The following is a 23,113-nucleotide window of genomic DNA, read 5'->3' on the forward strand; positions in this document are numbered from 1 at the left end:
AAAAAAAAAAAAAAAAACAAAAAAAAAAAAACCTGCACTTGTAGCCACTGTATTCTACCCTACCAGATCCTCACAGTTAAATAAAAGAAAGGAAAAATGTCAATTTATCTTTTGCCAGTATACTTAACAACGCAGTGAAAATTACTAGTTTTATTAAATCTCATCCCTTGAATACACTTTTTTTAACTGCCTGCATGACGAAATGGGAAATATATATAACTCACTTCTGCTGCATGTAGTGTGGTAGAAGACAGCACTTTTTCATCATTTTTACTTGAAAGACAAATTAATATATGCACTGTGGTAAGACTTAGACTTTTTTTTTTTGAAAATATACAATGTGAATTATCAATTGAAAACAAATGACAGTATTTGTAGTCAATGAAAAAACTCAAGCTTTTGAATGAAAACTCAATGTTTAGAAAACTTTTGCCCACCACAATGAGCTTAAAAATACTTGAAGGCTTTTCTGACAAAATCAATAGTGATATTAACAAGTATGATTTAGAACTTTATTCTCTGAAGTAAGAGTTTGTTTTAAATGGCCTTTTCATGATAAGTACATTTTGTAGAGAACTGCAAAATGTGAGCCATCTGAATAAACACCCCAGATACCCAATTTTATTTAACAGTTCAAGTTGAAAAGAGCAGGCTAACTTTAAATGTCTGTTCCTTTCAAGTTAAAGCTGACCCTTGAACAACATGGTTTGAACTGCACAGGTCCACTTATATGCAGATTTGTTTCAGCCACATGTAGGATGCGGAACCCCCATACACGGAGGGCTGACTTTTCATGGTCCCTCAGAGCCAACCTCAAAACTTCAGTGTGTGTGAATTTTGGCCTGTTCATGGGGTCTGGGAACCAATCCCCCACATACACCAAGGGACAACTGTATAAACACTGCTATTATACTCTGGTAGCTACTGTATATTAAAGGTTAACATTACAGACAGCATCTGGGTAAATACCTTCTAAAAGTCTTTCAATTATTTAGGAAACTACCTGGCCAGAAACACCCATGGTCATCACTGACGTTTCCCAGTAGAGATCACAGGAAAGACTTGGTCAGACGCCTGGCAAATAGCCAGCTCTGGCTCCAGACTAGTCATGTTAGGATAACCTAATGCTTTCCAAAACAAACAAAAACGTTTACCCTGCTAGATAAATGATCAACTTTAGATGAAGATCTCATTCTTAAAAATGCATTATTTTCACATGCCTTGGCATGAGATGCATGTAATTCATCAAAAGTCAAGGTTCCTCACTTACTAGTTGAAATCGATGTCCAAAACTTAGCCATTCTTTTTCCACAAGGACTTCAAATCCTCGGATGGTTCGATAGTATCCATCCAACATGAGCATGGCAAGGGCAGTGAGCTGAGCTGTGCGATCCCAGCCGTCACTGCAGTGCACTACCACAGACGTCTTCCCTGACTCTACTTTGTCAGCAATCCTAAGAGCCCCTGCAAGAATAAGCTGGAAAACAGATTTTTTAATAAATTGGTTTTTAAAGTTAAATACTTCCTTCTTCAAAATTTACTAATACAGTTTTATGAGGGATTACTATTTCAATAACATGAGGAAAAACATTTGTCCCTAAGAATTTTTTTGAATGGTAGAAGATATATAAATTTTGCTTTTAAAACTAAAAAAAAACCTCATAATTGCTGACTCCTGTTAATTTGCCCAATGAAATAGCCAAATGAAAAGTACCTTTGGGTGCTAAATAAAACATGGTGTAAGATTCTTAGAAGAGTAAAGTTCTAAAGAGATCTGTTTCTAAGAATCATCAAATATTCCATAATCTATTTAAATAAATGATATGGCAACTGAAGCCTTTTTATGATTTAAAACGATGCTTACTTAACCAAATTGAGATAAGTATCTGAAAGCAATAATACTGGATCTCTTTTAAAATATTCAATAGCATTTATTGTATTGTTTTGGCTGAAGATTTTTATGTCACAGAGCATAAAGCAAGCACAGTATAAACTTTAGAGTGAGCTACTTTTCTGTAACGCTATGCATGAAAATTCAGATTAATGCCAACCTGTTACTTCAAATAACTTCAGCTCTTATTTTTTTTAATATGCAGAAATCCTTTGCAAAATAACTTATCTTTTCTGAAATCCATTTTGAGTTAAAACTAAACAGAATTAGATATAACCAAAACACACACGCACAAAAGTATGGTATCTTAAAAAAAAAAAAAAAAAAGGACAATACAGCCCAACTTTTCTCTGCAATTGCCATATCGTATAATACTTAAAAAACAGTACAGTTCCACATACATGGATGAGACTGAAAGAAAACAGATTAAACTTGGAAATATGACAATCTCCCTTTGATCACAGTTATAAGCATATCCTGGAAATGGGGTAATATGATCATCTTGACATGTATCAGAGTCATGTAAGCATGAAGTGCCTAGACCACATTCTCTAATGATCCTAAATTCAGTATTTTAAATAAATTCCACCTATAATTCAAGTACATATACAGAGCTAAGAATCAGCTTAGTTAAGACTGATCACGAAGAGTTTTCCTGATTAGAAATCGTTCATTCATTCATTCGTTAAACATTTATGGAGTCCCTTAGTAGAAGTCCCTTACTAGAGAGACACTGCTGTAGGTATGGGCCATACAGCAGTGAACAAAGTACTTGCTTAATCAAGTTTACATTCCATTTGGGTGAGGCCCAGCAGTCACAAATAAACAAGGAAATATACAGTATATCAGATGGCAATAAGTGAAAACTTTCCATAGAAGTTACAGAGAGTGCTGGTAGAACTGTTATTTTGTAAAAAAGCAGCTGAGAAATGCCTCTCTCAGAAAGGTGATTTGAGCAGAGACTAGAACAGAATGAGTGAATAAACTTTCTTGGTATGGTAAAGACTGGAGAAGAAAAAAGTAGTTTCACCAAACTATATGTCTTATACATCAAGGGAAATTTGATTCTGTTATAGCCAACCTTTTAGAGAGCATGTTGTACCTGCAAATTAAATATTTGGAGTTTTCAGAATCAAACACAACCATTTATGTTAGTTCCAAATCAAGCCTGAGGCTGTATATTTACATACCACATAATTTAATAAATGGACCACATGAACATTTATCAATTTAATAAATGGGCCATTAACTAGTGTATATACTTTGTGATTTTTCAAGCTTCTAAGCTTCTCAAACGGAATCAATAGTCAAAATCATCTAATTAAAATTCTTATTAGTTCGGTTTTTTCAATTCTGTCTGAACTTTAGAGATTTTAATGTGAGTAGAAATATCCTCCTTCTTAACATGAAAGATTGTATTTCCCATTAACTCATAATACTTATATATGTGGTTACATAAGTATATATATTTGGTGAGTTATGTTACTGACAGACCATATCTGAAAATATGATAACTATGTTAACAGAAATAACAGTTTGGTGCTTCAAACATTAAATGAGCATGTTAGGTAAATTAGCACTAACGTGCTCTCCACAAGATTCAGCACTCAGTGTGGCTCAGGCAACTAACTCTACCTCATTTCCCTGATCAGAATGGTTTCAACTTCACAAATCATGCAACTAGTATTTATTGGGTACCGATTCACATAGTACCCTAGCCCCTCTCAGGACAAAAAATATATATAGGATTTATCCAGTCTTGGTCTCCATAAAATACACTGGTTGACACAGAAAAGCAAACAAATTACAGGTTAGTGCCTGATTAGATGGAAAGACAGAGTAAAGAGTTCAGAGAAAATGGAAAAGGATGCAATCTGGGAAAACTTTATAGAAGAAATATGAAGTAGAATCTGAAGGATGGTTAGAATTCAGATAGGATGGGAAAAAGGAAATGAAGTACAACAGAACCAAATGCACAACATAAAAAACTAATTCATTCAAACATCAAAATTCACTAGTAGTTCCAATTATCAAAGCATTTACCCATTTTTCATTGTTTAGAAAGGTATCTTCATGCCGATTTCAATTATAAGTGAAAAGCTAATATAAACAAAGGGGTAGAGAAAGTCTTTGTTTGGGATATAGTAACACACACATACCTTAATATGTTCTAGCCAATGAGTAGATTCCAAGTTAGACAACCAGTGAGTTTCCTCAATGTTGGGGTACACAATCTCCTTAAGTTTTCGTAATGATTCTCTCATGACATGAATATTGTGGATATCCAGAAAAACTAGTTCGGCATTTTGATAGGCATCTTCACTTTCATAACCTCCACCCTTTGCCTAGAAAAAAGCACACATCATGGAAAATCATAAATGAATGAACATCTGTAAACAAGTGACATAAAATTTCCAATAGCATAAAAGGTAATACATATTACTAGAGACCATGAAAACTACACAGGAAAATGTGGGTAGTTCAGGACAACTTATTTAGCACAACCACTCACTACCTCACCTTCTTCTTTACAAAATGAATATACACTTAACTCTGACTTCCTCATGTGGCCATTATTAAAATTAAATATGAAACATATATGAAGGTATTTAAACATTGTAAAGCACTAAATATTCCCTGCCTATACTTCAAGTCCTACCCAAGCATAATTTCTTACAGAAGACTTCCCCTTCATATTTACTGAAATTACCAGACTAAGTTTCATGTGCTGGGACCACATGTCTGGTGCACCTATGCTTCTTAACCTCCCTGCCTCTTTACCTCATTTTAATCTTCATATCTGAGAAATAAATTATTTGCGATCAAAATGACCTACTTCTTTTTTAACCACATAATTCTTTTTAAATAAAAAGACGGAACAAGTATAAAAGCACAGAATGCTATCATCATCAATGTCCTCAAAGACTTAAATCTACATCTACAGAATAAAATGAGGAAATACTTGATGTTCAAAATAAGCCATGGCTAGAAAGAAGTACCTCATTTTTCTGGACTTAATCTTTTTATATTTCATGAATAAAATATTCTATCTCCAATCTAACTCATGTATAAAATCATACTTCTTAGAACCCTAATAGAAACAAAATAGAAAAATACTGGAGCAACAAATATAATTATATAAAATTAAGTGATCGGTTAGGCGTGGTGGCTCACGCTGGTAATCCCAGCACTTTGGGAGGCTAAGGTGGGCAGATGACGAGGTCAGGAGATCAAGACCATCCTGGTCATGGTGAAATCCCCTCTCTACTAAAATATAAAAAAAAAAATTAGCCTGGTGTGGCAGCATGTGCCTGTAGTCCCAGCTACTTAAGAGGCTGAAGCAGGGAATCGCTTGAACCCTGGAGACGGAGGTTGCAGTGAGCCAAGATTGTGCCACTGTATTCCAACTTGATGACAGTGCAAGACTCTGCCTCAAAAAATAATAATTAAGTGATCATATGACCCATATCTTAAAACAACAAAACCTATCAACTCATAACCAGCAACAGATTACCAAAAGAACAGAAGTTCAGCTTCCCTTCTGACACTCAAGAGTCTGGGAAATCGTTTGGCACAATAATAGAAATAAGTGTTTCAATGGATACCTGTTAACAAGGATTACTTCTGAGGAGTGGGAATAAGAGAGGGACTCTCAATTCAAATTTGTTGCAACATTCTAGAAAGATAGCAGTGGTAACAACTATACAGAACCTATCACAGAAACACAATGAAAATGCCCTAGAATGAGGTAGCAGTGATGGTATGACTTTGTGAATATACTAAAAGCACTGAAATGTACATTTTAAAAGATGAGCACTTTTCAGTAATAGTTCCTGCTGCTGTGGTTATGTCTTCTCTCTCCTTCCTTCCTTCTATAGATTTGGTCAGCTGAACCAAAATTTCAATTTCCACAATGTTAATATTTATTCTACTGGAACAATCCGCTATAGCTAACTGCCAATTCTTCAGTCTAAATAACCTCTTCAGGTGGAGGGCGGTCAGAAGAGGGCACCACTAGTCACTGAGAATGCTAGTTCACTATTCCTAGAGCAGTACTATACAGGGACTTCAGTCAGTCGTAAGCTCACTTAGTTGTCAAATTTGGAGAAGTGGGAAACTAAGAATAACTGAACACCTAGTTATTCTGTAAGTAAGCACGGAGTTATGCATTTTTTTATTAAATGATTTTTGCTCCCAAACAACACTGTTAACTATTATTATTCTCATTTTTACCAGTAAGCAAATTGAGGTCTAAAAAGGTTAAATATCTTAACTCAAACTCACACCATCAAGTTGCAGAGCCAAGACTAGAACCTACATCTTTAACACTGCAGGGCCTGAGCTCTTTTTACTACACTGCGGCCCTGCCAAACTCAGCAAATCCATGAAACCATGATTATAATTACTAAAAGAACATCTGACCTTATTGGCAACAGCATTAACACTTGGCCGAGCATCAAATATAAAGATTTTGTGAGACTGGGCATTAGAATCCATGATAGCTTGAAGGTATTTTTCATCTTCTTTGCTTCGCTTTCCACTCACTCCAACCATGGGCTGGCTACACCGAGTGATTGTGGCTTGACTTTCAGGATGAATCCATGATAAAACCTTAGTGTGGAAAAAAAATGGTAACATATCTTTTACATACTTCTCTGTTTATAATCCTCAAAAACAGTACTCAATAACACTCTTTTCTAACTGGATCCAAAGCCTGGCCATGAAAGGATATCTGCAGCTGCTAGGAAAAATCATCACCTTTCTTTCAAGCCAAGTCTGGCATGTGGAAACTTGGTCTAATTCTTTAGTCAGATATTGATTTAGGAAAGTCATTGTTTATTGGGAAATGTTATCTCCTCAAAAACATACTTTGAAACAGTGCTAATTAAACACCACTTAATAATAAAACTGCTTCATTCTAAAAGTCTTTAGAATGTATGAATTTTGTACCTAAAATTATTTAAGCTCATCTTTCTAAAATCTATTCATCATAAATTTGTAAGGTGTTCTTCTTTCTAGGACTTAAAAATAAAAGAACATTTATCACCATGACTAAAGAATGTACAAGAAGATAAAGAAATAGGGAGTAATACACAGAGCAAACTTTCTCAGTAACGAATCATGTAATTCTGTGCATTTATCTAGTACCCATATCACACTCTCCAGAAACCTCTTTAACAGTTTTAACGTTACTAAATAAATCAATCTCCAATATCCCCACGAAAGACCTGCTGCTGTAGCTATTTGCTATTTGTATCTTGAATCTATTCTCCCACTCATTAATCTCAGCAATGAGTAAAAAAGCACTTGCAAAGCCTCATCAAAACTTCTTACTGGGATACGGCCTCTTGATCTGAAGGATGCTACTCTCTTTAATTCTTCATCAGGAATATTTGCTGGCACAACCAGGAGGGCAGGGTATGTATCACAAAGTTCATATCGTTCATTTATCCTTGTTATTCTCCAGCTTTCATTTGGAATTCCCTACATGTGAAATGAAACATAAGACAAATTATCTAACTAAAATATTAAAAGACACCAGGACAGAAGCCATCCTGTTAAATCTCTCTGACCTCTACTGTCCATCCCTTAAAGTGTTAGGAGAGCTGTTGTCTGTCTGTGGTACCAGACTTTTAAGATTAGATATTCTAATGTAGGGATATGTATTCATTTGTGGAACTCAATTTGATGTTAATGTAACAGACATTAATTCACTAAATTGAGTGTGGGCCTGTGCTAAGCATATTCAGGGGGAGGAAGGAAACAGTTAAGACTGCAAATGTTCCTATTCTTAAAAGAGAACAAGGTCTCATTCAGTTAGACTGGATGACTGACTTTGCTGCCATTCATCTATACAAAGAAATATCAGAGGTCAGGCACCAAGTATCCACCAGAGTGGTACATACACAGCCATCACTTACATACCCTTAAGAACATTTTTCACTCAGGAATTATATTACTAATGGGATATTGTTAATCTAAAATATATTAGAAAAGCAAGGGAGTAACGGAAGGCAAAGTGCCAACAGGCAACAGGTAACAGAAATACTTAAAACAACTTTTTAAAAACATATCAACTACTGAGCTCCCATGTGGTCCTTCAATATCTGCTATTTTATAAATAGTATACTACATCATATATAGGATTACTTAATAAGACAACTGAAATTTTCCATCCTTCACTGTATAGAAAATAAAGCTATTATATTAAATGATTAGACCTAAGAAAATCTATTTTAAATTTTACGATCTCTGAAAATTCTTATCATCAAACAGAAAAAGAATTGAAAGTGAAAAATACCTTTATTGACCATCTACTATGTGTAGGCACTTTGCCAGCCTCTTTACATCCAAACACACATCTATTTTATTGTACTCAGGTTTCGTTAACTTTACCTTCATGGATAGAGGAACTATGGCACAGTGTGTAATTTAGCCAAAGCTACACATTAGGAAGTAGTAGAAAATTCCATGAACATTCCAAATCTATCCTTTTTATATAAAAATACATTATTCCTCGAGAAAAATTTACTATCCTGGTTCACTAAATTGTAAAAATCTCAAAGAGCAGAATATACTCTCCTTTAAAGCAGTATTTCTCAAACTGCTGCCAAACACCCAAAAGGATATTAAGAAAGAAAATTCCCTTCCAGCACACACTCTCAGTAGTGTTTCCACTTATCCCTAACTGTATTCTGTGTCCTTACTGGCACCTTACATTCTGTTTACCCCATATAATTAGCCTGGTCCCAATTTGCTTCCTATGGTCTACATCTCTCCCTCCCTCCTGCTTTCCTCAACCTCAGATATTCTGGACAACCATAAGATGAAAGTTAAACCCTACATCGGGCTGCTCATCTTTATACAGATTTTTACCCATGACTTTTCTTTTTTTCTTATTTCCAGAAGTAAAAGGCTTAATTAGAGGTTTTAAAAAATATATTCACATGCTGGCCTGGTGTGGTGGCTCACGCCTGTAATCTCAGCACTTTGGGAGGCTGAGGCAGGCGGGTCACTAGAGATCAGGAGTTCAAGACCAGCCTGGCCAACATGGATGAAACCCCATTTCTACTATATAAGACTTAAGCCAGGAATGCTGGCACATGTGTGTAATCCCAGCTACTCGGGAGGCTAAAGCAGGAGAATTTTTTGAACCTAGGAGGTCAAGGTTGCAATGAGCTAAGATCAAGCCACTGCACTCCAGCCTGGGTGACATGGAGTCTCTTAAAAAAATAATAATTATATATAACAATTTAAAATATATATATATATTATAGCATTGAAATATATGTAATATACATATATATTATATACATATTATGTATATATATTATATACATATATATACACATGTATATTATATATATTATATATATTTCACATGCTATAATAAAAAGTACACGTAAAATAACTTGAATTGGCAAGTTTAAAGAGATGGTACTCAAGCAAGAAACTTGGTTATCATCTTTAACGCCTCCTTCTCCTTTATCCTTACATCCAATCAATGACCAATTTCAATGATTTTTTCCTCCGGAAGTACCAGAAGTTTGCTTACTTTTTTCAATTCTTACCACAACTTCCCTAATTCAGGCCATGATAACTTTTCTCCGGTCTGTCGACAATCCATTCTCTACACTGCCTCCACAGTAATCTTTTAAGATGCAACAAAAGGGATCATGTGATTCCTCTGCTTAAAATCAATGGCTACCAATTGCTCTTCATATAAAGTATGAAGTCCTCTTACCAAACTTAGCAAAGCCCTCTATAATCCTGCTTTCTCCAGATCTCTCCCTTGCCACTGTATGCTCCGGTCTAGTCTATATCAAACTTCTTTTCGCTCCCAAATGGCTTCACGTTCTCTCCCTATGGTATTTACTAGTATTTAGTAGGTATTATATGAATTTAATAAATGCATGAATGAATACATCAGTGAGCCATATGAGGTTTCCATAAGAAGCAAAATTAGTTTCTGAAGTTTTCTTAGAAAACATGCAGTCAGAGCAAAGAGGGTCAGATCACTTAAGAAGCATACATCTGAGAGCCTGATGCACCACCCCCCAACCCAGAAAGGTACTCCCATCTCTCTCCCTCCCCACTTCCCATATCCTTGAAAAATCACTACCGAGAGTACCACTGTTCCCATGGGGAATGTCACATTCTTCAGGTAAGTAGTGGGGTGGTAAAAGAACCACTGACTTAATGGCTACTGTCCTTCTCATTCTTATGTAAGTTGACACACCTAAAACTGCCTTTCATGGCAGAAAACCGGAACTGGCTAGCCCTCAGACACTCTCTTTGTAGACAGTACTAAAAATGTACTGACAATTATTGATCTTTGGTATGTATTTTTCTACTCTCCAAGCAAAATCACTGCCCTTCAGTTAATGTATCCACTTGTCAGGTTCAATTTATTATACAACTAAATTGAAAGGATTAGGGCTTTCTTAGTTACTTACATTCCAGTTCTAAGGATAAATTCTGTTTCCCTTGAGTGAAGTGACTGTTTTCCAAGTTTGTTAAATAATGCATGTACCTTTGTTGGGTATTTCTGCAGGAGACCATGCTCATTATCTTTTTTGTTCGTTTCTTGAGATAGGGTCTTTGCACTCTTCACCCAGGCTGAGTGCTGTCGTGCGATCACAGCTCACTGCAGCCTCAACCTCCCAGGCTCAGGCAAACCTCCCACCTCAGCCTCCAGAGTAGCCAGGACTTCAGGCATGCACCACCACGGCAGGCTAATTTTTGTATATTTTTGTAGAGATAGGGTTTCACCATGTTGCCCAGGCTGGTGTTAAACTCCTGAACTCAAGCAATCTTCCTACCTTGGTTTCTCAAAGTAAGTGCTGGGATTACAGCTGTGAACCACTGCACTGGGCTGCTCATTATACAGATTTTTACCCATGACTTGATTTTTTTTTTTTTTTTTTTTGAGATAGGGTCTCACTCTGTCACCCAGGCTGAAGTGCAGTGGCGCACTTATGCCTCACTGCAGCCTTGACCTCCAAGGGTCGATCGATCCTCCTGCCTCAGCCCCCCGGGTAGCTGGGACTACAGGCATGTGTCACCACACCTGGCTAATTTTTGTATTTTTGGTAGAGATGGGGTTGCATCATGTTGCCCAAGCTTGGCTTGGGCTCAAGACAAGTGGGCTCAAGTGATCCTCCCACCGTGGCCTCCCAAAAAATGCTAGGATTAGTGTGAGCCACTGTGACCAGACTGATGACTTGATTTTTCTTGGCCTTATCCTATCCACAAGTTCCATAGTCCTCTCTATAATCATAGCTTTGCCCATTTTAATTTTATTTACTTATTTTTTGAGACATGGTATCAACCTATTGCCTAAGCTGGAGTGCAGCAGCATGTTCATGGCTCACCACAGCCTTGATCTCCCAGGCTCAGGTGGTCCTCCCACCTCAGCCTCCCAAGTAGCTGGGACTACAGGTGCACGCCAGCCCTGATTAATTTTTATTTTTTTGTACAGATGGGGTTTCACTATGTTGCCCAGGCTGGTCTCAAACTCCTGGGCTCAAGCGATCTGCTGGCCTTAGCCTCCCAAAGTGCTGGAATTACAGGTGTAAGCCACTGTGCCCAGTCTCTGCCCATTTTTGAAAAAATATAGTCTAATTTTTTTAAGCACTATTATACATATATCTATTGAATGAATGTGGCTTTCATTTTTTTTTAGTGGCAGCACATGACAAAGCCAGTCATGATACCTGTTTTCAGAGCCTTACAATATAACAAATATAATAATCATGACTTGGATAGATTTTTACAGCTTACCAACTACCTTTCTATATGTTATTAATCCTTCAACCATCCCATATAGTACTATCTATCAAGTAAAAAATAAAGGCATTGTGACATTAATAACTCATTCAAGAGCCTACATCTTAAGTGTGAGAGTAAGAACTAGAGCTAAAATTTAAGTCTTCTAAATGTCCTAGAATTAGAATGTAGTGGTAATTCCAAAATTTCATGAATATGTTAAAAAGTAGACTGTATACTTTAAAATAGTAAATTTTATGGTATGTAAGTTATATCTCAATTTTAAAAAATAGGAAGATCTATATGTTTAGAGATGGTACAATCACCAAAGTATATTAATGAAAATAAGGCACAGAATAGTGTACATGGCATGCTACCATATGCTTAAAAAAACAATATACACTTAGGCCAGGCACGGTGGCTCACACCTGTAATTCCAGCACTTTGGGAGGCCAAGGCGGGCAGATTATGAGGTCAGAAGTTCGAGACCAGTCTGGTCAACATAGTGAAACCTATCTCTACTAAAAACACAAAAATTTAGCCAGGTGTGGTGGTGTGTGTCTGTAATCCCAGTTACTCAGGAGGCTCAGGCAGGAGAATCATGTGAACCCAGGAGGCAGAGGTTGCAGTGAGTAGAGATCACACCATTGCACTCCAGCCCAGGCAACAATGTGAGACTCCATCTCAAAAAATAAAAATAAAAGTGGCCTGTTAGCACAGTAGTTAAAGTATAAGGCCTGCAACTGCAAGGTTGCTGGTTCAAATCCTCAGTGGAGCCAGTCTTAAATTTAAAAAAATAAACAATATACACATATACATACACAAGCTTTGTAGACATGAAACCTCTGAAAAAATACTCAGGAAACCAATAATATCATTTCCTAAAGGGAGGGGAACTGGGATGGCTGGGGGGGACACAGAGTTGTCCTGGAAGGAAAACCTACCTTTCAGTACACCCTGCGGGACCTTTTGAATTTTGTACAGAATGCAAGTATTACCACTTCCTTTTTTGTTTTAAGGGAGAAAATGAATACTTTTTTTTAAAGGAGGAAAATGAATACTCTGATAACTTCATCATTAGTCTTTAATTTTAAAAGATCATCTTCATTTTCTTCTGTAATAAACTTAAAATATATCCAAGAAAAAAATCTTAAAACTATTGCTTCTAACTACAAATATAGTGTCCTCTCCATTAGACCTTTTATTTAACTCAGAGACAGTTTCTCACTCTGCAAAAAAAAAAAAAAAAAAGAAGCCAACAAATTCATCCAGTAAGCCGTAAAGCATCCATACCATTTAATGTAGAAGCCAATGCTCTATTCTTACTGCCACAGTTCCTAATCTCATAATTCTCTTTCTGTATGGGTATATTGTTCAATTACAGCTATTTTTTCTTTTCAATAATAATTTATTTATTTTCTTTAGACAGAGTTACCTCATCTGCTTTCCAAAGTTCTACACTGAACGCTCCTGGGACAGCAATTTCTTCCCAGATTCCCAAAGAGTAGTCCTCATTTTTATAATTTCTGAAGACGCCTGCTAGACTTTTTGGTTGTTTAGTCATCTTCTTCTGACATTAGATTTTTGAATTACCACAAATCTAACATGTTTTTTATATACTCTTTTTATCAACTATGGCTTTTAGTTGATTCCCATTTGCTTTATATTTTATTTCATATTTTGCCAATTAACAGTATAACCCAATGAGGAAATTTCAACTTCACTTTCCACATGCGAGCGTAGTAACAAACTCCACCTTAAGTCATTAAGGTATCCTTAGCTCTCTGGTGGTGGTTCTTTACTCTACCTGGCTTTGTGAAACAAAACCACAATAAATTAGAAATGTTAAAATTAAAATGCTATGTTTGAAATCTAAATATAAATGTACAAGCTCAAAAATTTTCATATTTGAATTCTAAAATACTCTAGATGACAAATCTAATGATTACCAAGAAATAATCGATATGTCTTAAATTCTCAAGAAAGCACATTGGACAGAAGGAAAGTTAAAAATAAAAGACTATTTTAGGCAGAGCTTAAGTAATACAGTATAGAGACTCTTTGAGAAGTAGTATACTGAAGGAAGAATAGGAAGAATGATACACTAAAACACAGATTTCCAAGATTGAGTTCTGCTTTAATCTCTTGATGTGGTGAATTACCGTAGTATGAGATATACTGGTTTTCATACATCGTTCCACTCAGTTTTCTTTGTAATGAAAAGAATACAGAATACTAAAACTGAAAGAAAAGAAAGTACATACCTGCCTTCTATACTCTAAAAGAGGGTCATATAGCTTCCACCCATTTTCAGGGAATACTTCTTTATATTCAAAAGCAAAAAGAGGCTACAAAAAGTAAACAAAGGTAAGAGCTAAAAAAGATATTCACAAAGGTAATCAATCAGAAATGTATCCATATATCCAAAGTTTTCATTTATATATCTGCAAGAATAGTTTGTATTAACATCCTTTTTTGTATTATAGTTGTTTTATAATTTTGAAAATTTATTTTTCAACGTATTTTTCAAGCATACAAAAGTACAGACACTTGCCATCATTATATTTCCTTCATATTATCTTTGGTAGCTTTTGTAGGTTTACTTTCAAATAAAGAAAGACATTACATTTAAAAACAACTATGATGAAAAAAAAAAAAAAAAATTGAACATAAGACCAACATTGATTCCCAATTGTATTCCTACTAACTGTGCCCTTGAGATAACTGCTTATCTGATGCTTCTTTCATTGTTAAAACAGGGATAGATAATATCCATTGTCATAGGCTACATAGAAGTGAAGTGACAAAAACGTGGGAGTCTAACACTGTTGATAGCACACAATGGGAACTCAGGGTTTGCCTACTCTTACCTCCCAAATTACTAGTCTTAACTGGCTCCCAATTAAAAAGTAGATTTCAAATCCTAATGAAGACAACAGATAGCTTTTCAGCCTGGAAACACCCTGAAGAGCAAGATCGTACAATTTTAAAATGTTAGTGCTGGAATGGACCTCAGAAAATCAGCTAGTCCAGCTTCCTTATTTCATACCTAAAGAAATTGATCCAGGAGACTAGGTTACACCCACACTATACATCTGATTAACTATAAAAGCAAGGATGTAAATGTGGAGATTCTAGATAGCCTAGACAACTTTCTTTATACTACATCAATAATTATAGCACGGATTTTCCAAAAGCAGGAAATATTTTACCAGGTTATTAGAGACAGGAAATGCATATTTCATTAGATTCTCAAATATGGATCTTCTTGTCCGCCCCTCAGGTTTATGAGCAAATCGTAAATTCCTAATATCCTAGAAAAGATTTAGAATCCAAGTTAATAATTGTTTGTTCACTGTCTACTTAAATGAATAAACAAGGTTCCTTGGAACTATCTTGTGAAATGTTAAGATCTATGAATATGGGATACAAAAATAAATCAGATAACAGCTCCTGGATGCAGGGAAATTATAATGGTTTATTGGGAATAATTGAAAGAAACACAAGGTACTCTACTACAAAGAAGAATTTAGAAGGCAGGAAATTTACCTATGTTTATGGACTCAAAATAGGCCAGTGAAAAGGTAGTATTTGATGTAGGCACTGGAGATTAAAAATATTACATCTCAAGATTAATATCATGACTGATAGACACTATCAGCATATGTTTTCCCTGTGAAAGCCCATTTTCTGTCATAAATGTCCTTATTAATAAAACCTGATTAGTAGTTGTTACATTTCTTATGTGTCTTCATTTCCATTATATCTGGTGATTATTTTCCTACTGTCTCTTCCCAGGGTTCATTTGCATTGTGCCTTCTCTTCCTAAGTCTCCTGCTACTAGACTTAATAGAACTAAACCCTGCCTAAAAGTCTTCCTTCCTTTACTCCATAACCACATTCTTCCACCATCTACTGATAATCATAAACTCTGAATAGTTTGCTTTATATTATCCAGGCTTTTACAGTCAGGTCTAAAGACCAAGGTTCCCTTCCATTTGTCCCTAAGCAATTGTCTATGCTCAGGCTGAATGCAAATATTTATGTTCTGATTTACTAGTATCCTAACAGCATTCAGAAAAAAACTGGGGATTAAGATAATTTTAAGGGTCAGACATAGTGGCTCATGCCTGTAATTCGACACTTTGGGTGGCCAAGGCAGGAGTGACACTTGAGGCGTTTCTACTTCTAAAACAGTGGTGGCGGAAAAACTGACATTCCAGACTTTTCCTGTGTTCTTATCTACTGGCATTCTTTAAATGCATTGATAACTTGAATGAAACCTAAATCGTTACAAATTCAAGACCAGCCTGGGCAATATAGCAAGAGCTTGTCTCTACAAAAAATTTAAGAAATAAATTTATAAGAAAAGAATAATTTTAAGACTGTTCATTTTATTTAAATGTTTTAACCTAGGCAGAATTCAAAATAGCTTTATTATGCCTCATTTTGTAGAACTGCAAACAAAGCCACTCCACTATGATGTACCCACAATACATAAGTAAAACAGTATATTATAAATCTGATCCAAAACTATAATGCTAGCTTTACTATCGTTTAAAATAAACATGTGCAGGAACCTAATCTGATATCTTGGTTTCCCTCAGTAAATATCTTTATAACTAGGAGATACTCAGAATCATTCTGTTAACCACAGAGTTCTCTGAGAGGACCACGTCAGGGGCCTTATAAATATTTGTGTTTATTGATAATGATCCTGTTCCCTGTAAAAAAAAGTATTTAAAATAATTAAGATTCAAAATTATCTTTTTTACATCCTCTTACATTCTATGTGCTAGCTACTTACTATTAGACTATAGAAAAGTAATCAAGAAACTGTGCTTGACCCATGGTTGACAGTGATTACACTCACAGAGCCCTTCTAACTATAATGGAAAACCACAGGCCAGGCACAGTGGCTCACACCTGTAATCCCAGCACTTTGAGAGGCTGAAGTGGGTAGATCGCTTGAGGCCAGGAGTTCTAGACCAGCCTGGCCAACGTGGTGAAACCCAATCTCTACAAAAATACAAAAATTAGCTGGACATGGTACCATGTGCCTATGATCCCAGCTACTCAAGAGTCTGAGGTAGGAGAATCACCTGAACCCAGGAGGCAGAGATTGCAGTTAGCTGAGATCACACCACTGCACTCAGCCTGGGCGACAGAGTGAGAAAGAAAAAAGAAAAAGGAAAAGGAAGGGAAAGAGGAAACTACAAAAATAATTACTAAGTCATTAGCTTTAATACCAGAGTCACAAAACTTCTAAGATTAGCATAAGAAAGTATCTTGAATTATATATACACATGCTGTTTCTTTCAGCACTGTCAGAAAAGCAAAAGAAAGGAACAATGTGATATAGAATAGGCCTTAATAACAGTGACCTGGAGAAGTGGTAAATATCTGTAACTTAAAGGTAAAAATGTAACACTGGTAAAAATGTAACAATCTATGTTTCATTCTAGTATCAGTGCATTTAAAGAATGCCAACAGATAAGAACATAAGAAAACTCTACAGTATCAATTTTTCACCGCCATTGTTTTAGAAGTAGAAAAATTATGAGAACTAGAAATAGAAAAGATAGGTAATGATGAATATATCATATTTAGTTTTCCACTACAAAGTAGCGGAATTTCTCAGAGCCTTATGTTGCTAATTTGTAAATTAAAAGTAATAATGTCTATTGTGCCTACCTCATAGGATTTTTATAAGGCTCAAAGTGAAATAATGAATGTGGAAGTATTTGGTATCCTGTAAGTACTATGTGCATTAAAGATAGTCATTATTATTATTATTATTATTATTATTATTATTATTATTATTTAACACAGAGCCTTGCTCTGTTGCCCAGGAAGGAGTGCAGTGGCACCATCTTGGCTCACTACAACCTCCATCTCCCAGGTTAAAGCAATTCTCCTGCCTCAGCCTCCCCAGTAACTGAGATTACAAGTGTCTGCCACCATGCCTGGCTAATTTTTATATTTTTTAGTAGAGATGGGGTTTCATCATGTTGGCCAGACTAGTCTCAAACTCTTGACTTCAAGTGATCTGCCTATCTCAGTCTCCAATAGTGCTAGGATTACAGGCATAAGTCACTGCGTCCGGCCAAGATGGTCATTATTAAAAATGTTATGAAATTTGTGAATATATCAAAATATGTAGACTGAACTGGGCCCAAAAGAATTAAGTCTAATTCATGAATCACCTTTTCTGTTACTGCTAAATTTTGTTTTCTTCTGTCAACGTCATAATAGAATAAAATTTCTAATTGGAAAACCATTTCATATTTTGGAAAGCAATTTCAAAAGAGGGGTTTTATTTAACACAAAGCTTTTCAAACCAAAGAAAATCACATACATAACATTTACCTTACACACAGTTTCTAATCCATAAGAATTTTCACCTCGACTAGAAGCACCACCAATTTTTTCTACTCTACTTATCACACCAAGAGAAGCATCTAAAACAAATGGAGGATCCTAAAGAAAGGAAGAAAAAATAATTAACACTGAGCAATTAATACTGTACAATTAAATAGCTGATCAAAATCTGAATCAGAAATGCTTTAATTAGAAATGATCAGAAATTAACAAAACTAACTGCAAACAGCACACTAATGTACACACAAAAATCTAATCCAAGTCTTACCCGTTCCATGCTCTTGAAATATAACCTATAATTCGTGACAGTCAGAGTTCCTCGTACAGCACCAGTGAATGGACATATATAAGTTACATCTTTGGCTGAAAAGGCAAGAAGTCCACAGTTTACTATACATTGTGTGCTATTAAAACCTACTATCTTATAAAATTGTTATGATTCCTAGACTAATTTATGCTGAAAAATCAGAGAACCAGTGATTTCCAGAGACCTAAGAATCCTAAAACCCAAGCTTCCAAACCTGCACTAATCTGGGGAAGAAACACAGAATTAAATGGGATGGGCTGAAGAGGTGGAGGGACTTCTCATCCCATGAGACAGAATGTAAGGAAGCAAAGGGGCTACTAGCTTGGCTAGATAAAACAGGTGTGGGTAGCTGCAGCAGCTAAGGTGAAAGTGCTGGCAATGGTGGTATCAGCAATACGCATGTCCAGGCACAATCGCCATCATCTCCTTGCAGTTTCTATGCAGCCTCACCAATCTCCTGATCTTCCTGTTGCCCGCAGTCCACTTTGTCAACATTCTTCTAAAAATGTAATATCCAAAACATATGTTACTACACAAACTCCTGATCTGATTACTTACAGGGAAAATTTTATAGGTGAAATGACACACATTTAAAATATAATTTCTTAGAAAGATAACAGTATAAGAAGAGGATATTGTAATGATGACCAACCCATGCCAGACTTTGTAAAGAAATAATCACAAGTAATGTTTTAGTAAATAATAAACGATGAATCTACATGGCATTATGTTTTGTAAAATATGCATTAACTGATTATGCAGGATGACTTAGGAATCAGTATCTCAAAATATTATTTAAAATGCCACAGTTCATAATGTCCAGTACATGGTTTTTATATCTTAAAATATTTATAAATTACTAGCATGTCAATATTATGGCAAATCAGCAGATAAAGGAGTATCTTCATCATTCCAAGGAAGTAAAGAGCAATTCTATGGAGGAACAACTTTCTAAGACCCTTTCAAGGGGCTTCTGAGAAAACTTGGGGCCATGAAACATATTTAATTAGGTATTACAACCTCCTGACTTTGCTTCTCATTCAACACTTTGAAGGAGTGGCTGCTTTGTATGGAACCGGAAATGAGACTGATCTTTTAACAGTCATTTCTAATCTTCAAAATAGTTCCCTTGGGAACAATTTAAGTATAAACTACTTTTTAAAATCATTGTTTCCAATGCATATTTCATTTAGAGGGAAGCTTTTAGAATAAAATGGACCTATCATTATATAAAAATACACAAACTTGCTTTGTACAAATATATTTTTTCCCTTATGATTTTTTTACCTCATCTAGGAAAGCTTTATTCAAGGTTACTAAAGACATTTCTGGATTCCATCTAGAGTCAGTTTTCTTACTCGTGTAAGAAAAATCAGCCTTATTATCCTATATCCCACCACAGGAATGTCATTCTCAGGCCAGTGCTTTTCTGTTAACACCCTCCCCTTTATTCTAAAATCATGAGATAATATATATAAAAGTGCTTCTAAAATTCTAAGTACAATACGAAAATACAAGGGTTTATACCTATAGTCACTATTAGCATCATTAGTCTTTGCTTTCTTCTGTACCATCTATCATTCCTCAAGAGATCATGAAAATGGAGAAAAGATAAATACAAGAAATCCTTAGAGACTGACTCCTCTAGGTCAGTTACCTAACTGGATGTTAGCAGCCCAGAAAAAAAAAAAAGAACATTTTAGTATGATAGCCAGATTTCTGACTTGAGTAAACGGACAGCTGGTATTGAGGTCAACTGACAGAAAGTAAAAAAAAGAGTAAGTTTGGCGTTAAACATGATGATTTCCACTTTGGAAATGTTGGGTATAAGGTTCCTATAAGATATTAAAGAATGTGTGTTTAAGACAGAAGCATCTGTTTACTTACATTAGGACAGAGGTTCACACTGGGGATACAAATTTTGGAGTCGTCAGCCAATATATGGCAAGAGATGTTACTAATTTAGATATGATCAACCGAAAATAGAATATAGGAGGAAAAAGGGAAGTGGGTCAAGGATGAAGTCCTAGGGTGTGCTGCTATTAAAGAAAGACGAGCCAACAAATGAGACTTAGTGGTAACTTGAAGGTCTTTAATAAAGCTGTATTTCATAATAGGAGCTGCAATTACAGCATTAAGTTCAGAATAAGAAAAAAGAAATTGTCACAATGCTAGATATAAGCTTATTAGCTAGATTATCTCTCTATGCCTTAGTTTCCTCATCTACAAAATGGGGTTAATGTTATTATTCTCAAGAATATACTCTTTGAGAATGACTGAGATAGTAAGCACTCAATAATAATAATTACTGTCATTATATAATAGCCAATGCTGGAAAAAATGTGAGTAAGTAGTTCAGACTGGGAGCTTAGTGTATACACAAGGCTGAATGGGGAAAAGAAAACTACTGAGAGGTTATTCAGTTAAGAGTCAAGAGCAAGAAAAGACAGATACCATGCTAAAGACTGGGAAGCTTTAGTAAATAATAATTTACTAAATTATTTAGTAAATTTAGTAAATAATAATCCATCTAGAGTATAGGTCCTCCCTTTGGTTTATTTTTACACACGGACATGACATCTAGCCAAGTAAAATTAAGCATTTTTTAAAATCCTTTTTAAAAATTATGATTGGTATCAAAATGAAAGATGGTAGCTATATTCACTAAGAAATCATTTACTTAATTCTTCTAACATATTACTTTATTTCTCAGAGTTTATGAGCAGATATCTGCAGATTTTCACATGGATGAAACAAAGCAAAAGCATGAGGAAAAAGGAACAGCTTAGAAGCTCATTTTCAGTTTCTAGTCCATATTATAAATATTAGGCTGGGCAGAGAAAGGCATCTACATACAAACAGATGCAATGGAGATGAGACATTTCATCCAAAAATTAACCCAAGTTTATTCAGAGAAGACATAAAGGAGGCAAACAGAAGAGAATGTGTTTTAAGAAAAATTACTTGTGTAAGGTGACAATTCAATGTTTTTATCTAGGCAATTCAGTATCTGAATATAGTAATTCAAAATGCTAGAATTTTCCTTCACAGAATTTAGTAACAGTTTTAGCAAAAAGCCCCCTACATTTAAAGACAGTAAAACAAACAAGAGAAGAGGCAAAGTATAATTCAATTTGCACGTTTCCCAGTACTCCAAACACAAACACTAGCAGCGGATATAGGCCTAGGTCTGTAAAACACACTAAGATGTTGGGAAGGCTGCAGGTAAAGAGTGCTACCAGACAGGAGGCATCTCTGACAGCCAGTTTATTCTGAGAGTACCCAACAGTCTGCACAGTCAGAACAGAGAAGGACATTAAGCAAAAAATACCATTACGGACCCATGTCTTTAATATTTTCTCCTGGAAGCAAGGGTGGTTCTTCCATTTCTGCTAACTTGTTAGACTCCCTCAGGACCTGGGGTAGGAAGGACAAGAAAAAAACTTTTTATTCAAAGTCTACTTTTTCACTCATATTTCAACTGAGTATGCTTGCTCTTGAAGTTAAAACATCATATCATATACACTATTTTAAATCAAATTTTTCAAACTGTAGTGTTGGCATGTATAATATGTGAAGTTACTGTTTTTCTAGAAAACATTTACTGAGTGCTTAAATAATATCGAAGCAGTCTACATTTGTTGCACAAAAAATTTTACATGTTTTTGCATTGAATCCTAAGACAGCCTAAGGATATGGGAGGTATTATATCCTCATTTTACAATAAGGAAAAAGCAGCCTAAGTGGTAACTAATTAGTTCAAGATCACATAGTTAAAGTGCCAGTGTGTAGATCTGAACTACAGTTGAATGGATTCCAAAGCCCATTCCCTTTCCATTAAGCCATGTCGAAGGCCCACAGTACATTTAAACTCAGACAAAATTAAGTTCTTATGTAGATTTAATGTTTAGAGGATTTAGAAATGATGTTGATAAAGAATCTTATTGAAAAAGAGTTTAAATAAAATCATGATCAACAAATGTTACCAAGTAGTTACCTTGTGAAGGATGCTGCACTGTATTCCAAGAATGTGGATATTGAAACACAGTTCTCTAAAGGAGTTTCAACCCAGAGAACACAAACATATACACATATAACCCAAACTGTTACACACTAAATGTATCCTCCATTAACTACCAAAAGCCTTCCTTACCTCCTCCCATGTCTTTAACTGTCAAACAGTAAATTTCTCTCTCCAACCCCATTAATTCCTCCAACTTCCGAAATTTGGCTCACCTGTGACCAATAACTAAGAACTACAAAGAACAAGTTAACTTATTTTCAATAAATTTGCAATCTAAACAAATTCATTCTTTTGAAAGTTTAACAATTTGTTTCATGATGTAACACACATATATTTTTAATGTACCATATCTAAACTTCAGAAAGGTCATCTTTAAAGGTCATCTTTTAAAAATGCTATCTAGTTGCCAGTCCCTAAATAGTATGTAGTCATAAAAGAAGACAGAGGAGGACAGGAGCACCAGCCTACGAAGATGGGGTTAAAAAGGCAAAAACTGCCATAAACAAAAATATAGACCTCTTGGGTTCAAATGCTGACTGCACCACACACTAACCTGGTAATCTTAGGCAAGGTTTTCAACTTCTCTGTGCCTCATTTTCCCCATCTATAAAATGGTGACAATTACAGTACCACACAATAAGTTGTTATGAAAATTAAATGAGTTAATACATTTAAGGCACTTATATCAGTGTTAACACCTACGATGTATGTAATAAGTGTTGTCTATTGTTTTTTGTTTTTT

General features: G+C 35.4%; 1 protein-coding gene across 4 annotated transcripts in view; it reads right to left on the reverse strand.

Annotated features, from left to right (window-relative positions):
• The window catches only part of MTMR2 (myotubularin related protein 2), an 89,885-nt gene that overhangs the window by 10,195 nt on the left and 56,577 nt on the right, over positions 1–23,113 (reverse strand). For 3 of the 4 annotated variants that reach the window (XM_017505268.2, XM_017505271.2, XM_017505269.2), the window contains 9 exons: positions 21,689–21,764; positions 18,309–18,403; positions 18,029–18,139; positions 14,872–14,973; positions 13,924–14,007; positions 7,226–7,375; positions 6,314–6,502; positions 4,051–4,236; positions 1,271–1,477 (listed from right to left, as the gene is read on the reverse strand). In XM_017505268.2, coding sequence (XP_017360757.1) covers positions 1,271–1,477; positions 4,051–4,236; positions 6,314–6,502; positions 7,226–7,375; positions 13,924–14,007; positions 14,872–14,973; positions 18,029–18,139; positions 18,309–18,403; positions 21,689–21,764 — 1,200 coding nt within the window. The remainder of the gene's footprint in view (positions 1–1,270; positions 1,478–4,050; positions 4,237–6,313; positions 6,503–7,225; positions 7,376–13,923; positions 14,008–14,871; positions 14,974–18,028; positions 18,140–18,308; positions 18,404–21,688; positions 21,765–23,113) is intronic. The other variant, XM_037730212.1, reaches the window with a different exon arrangement.

Source organism: Cebus imitator, unplaced genomic scaffold (assembly GCF_001604975.1).
Source record: "Cebus imitator isolate Cc_AM_T3 unplaced genomic scaffold, Cebus_imitator-1.0 Scaffold336, whole genome shotgun sequence".
NCBI lineage: Eukaryota > Metazoa > Chordata > Mammalia > Primates > Cebidae > Cebus > Cebus imitator.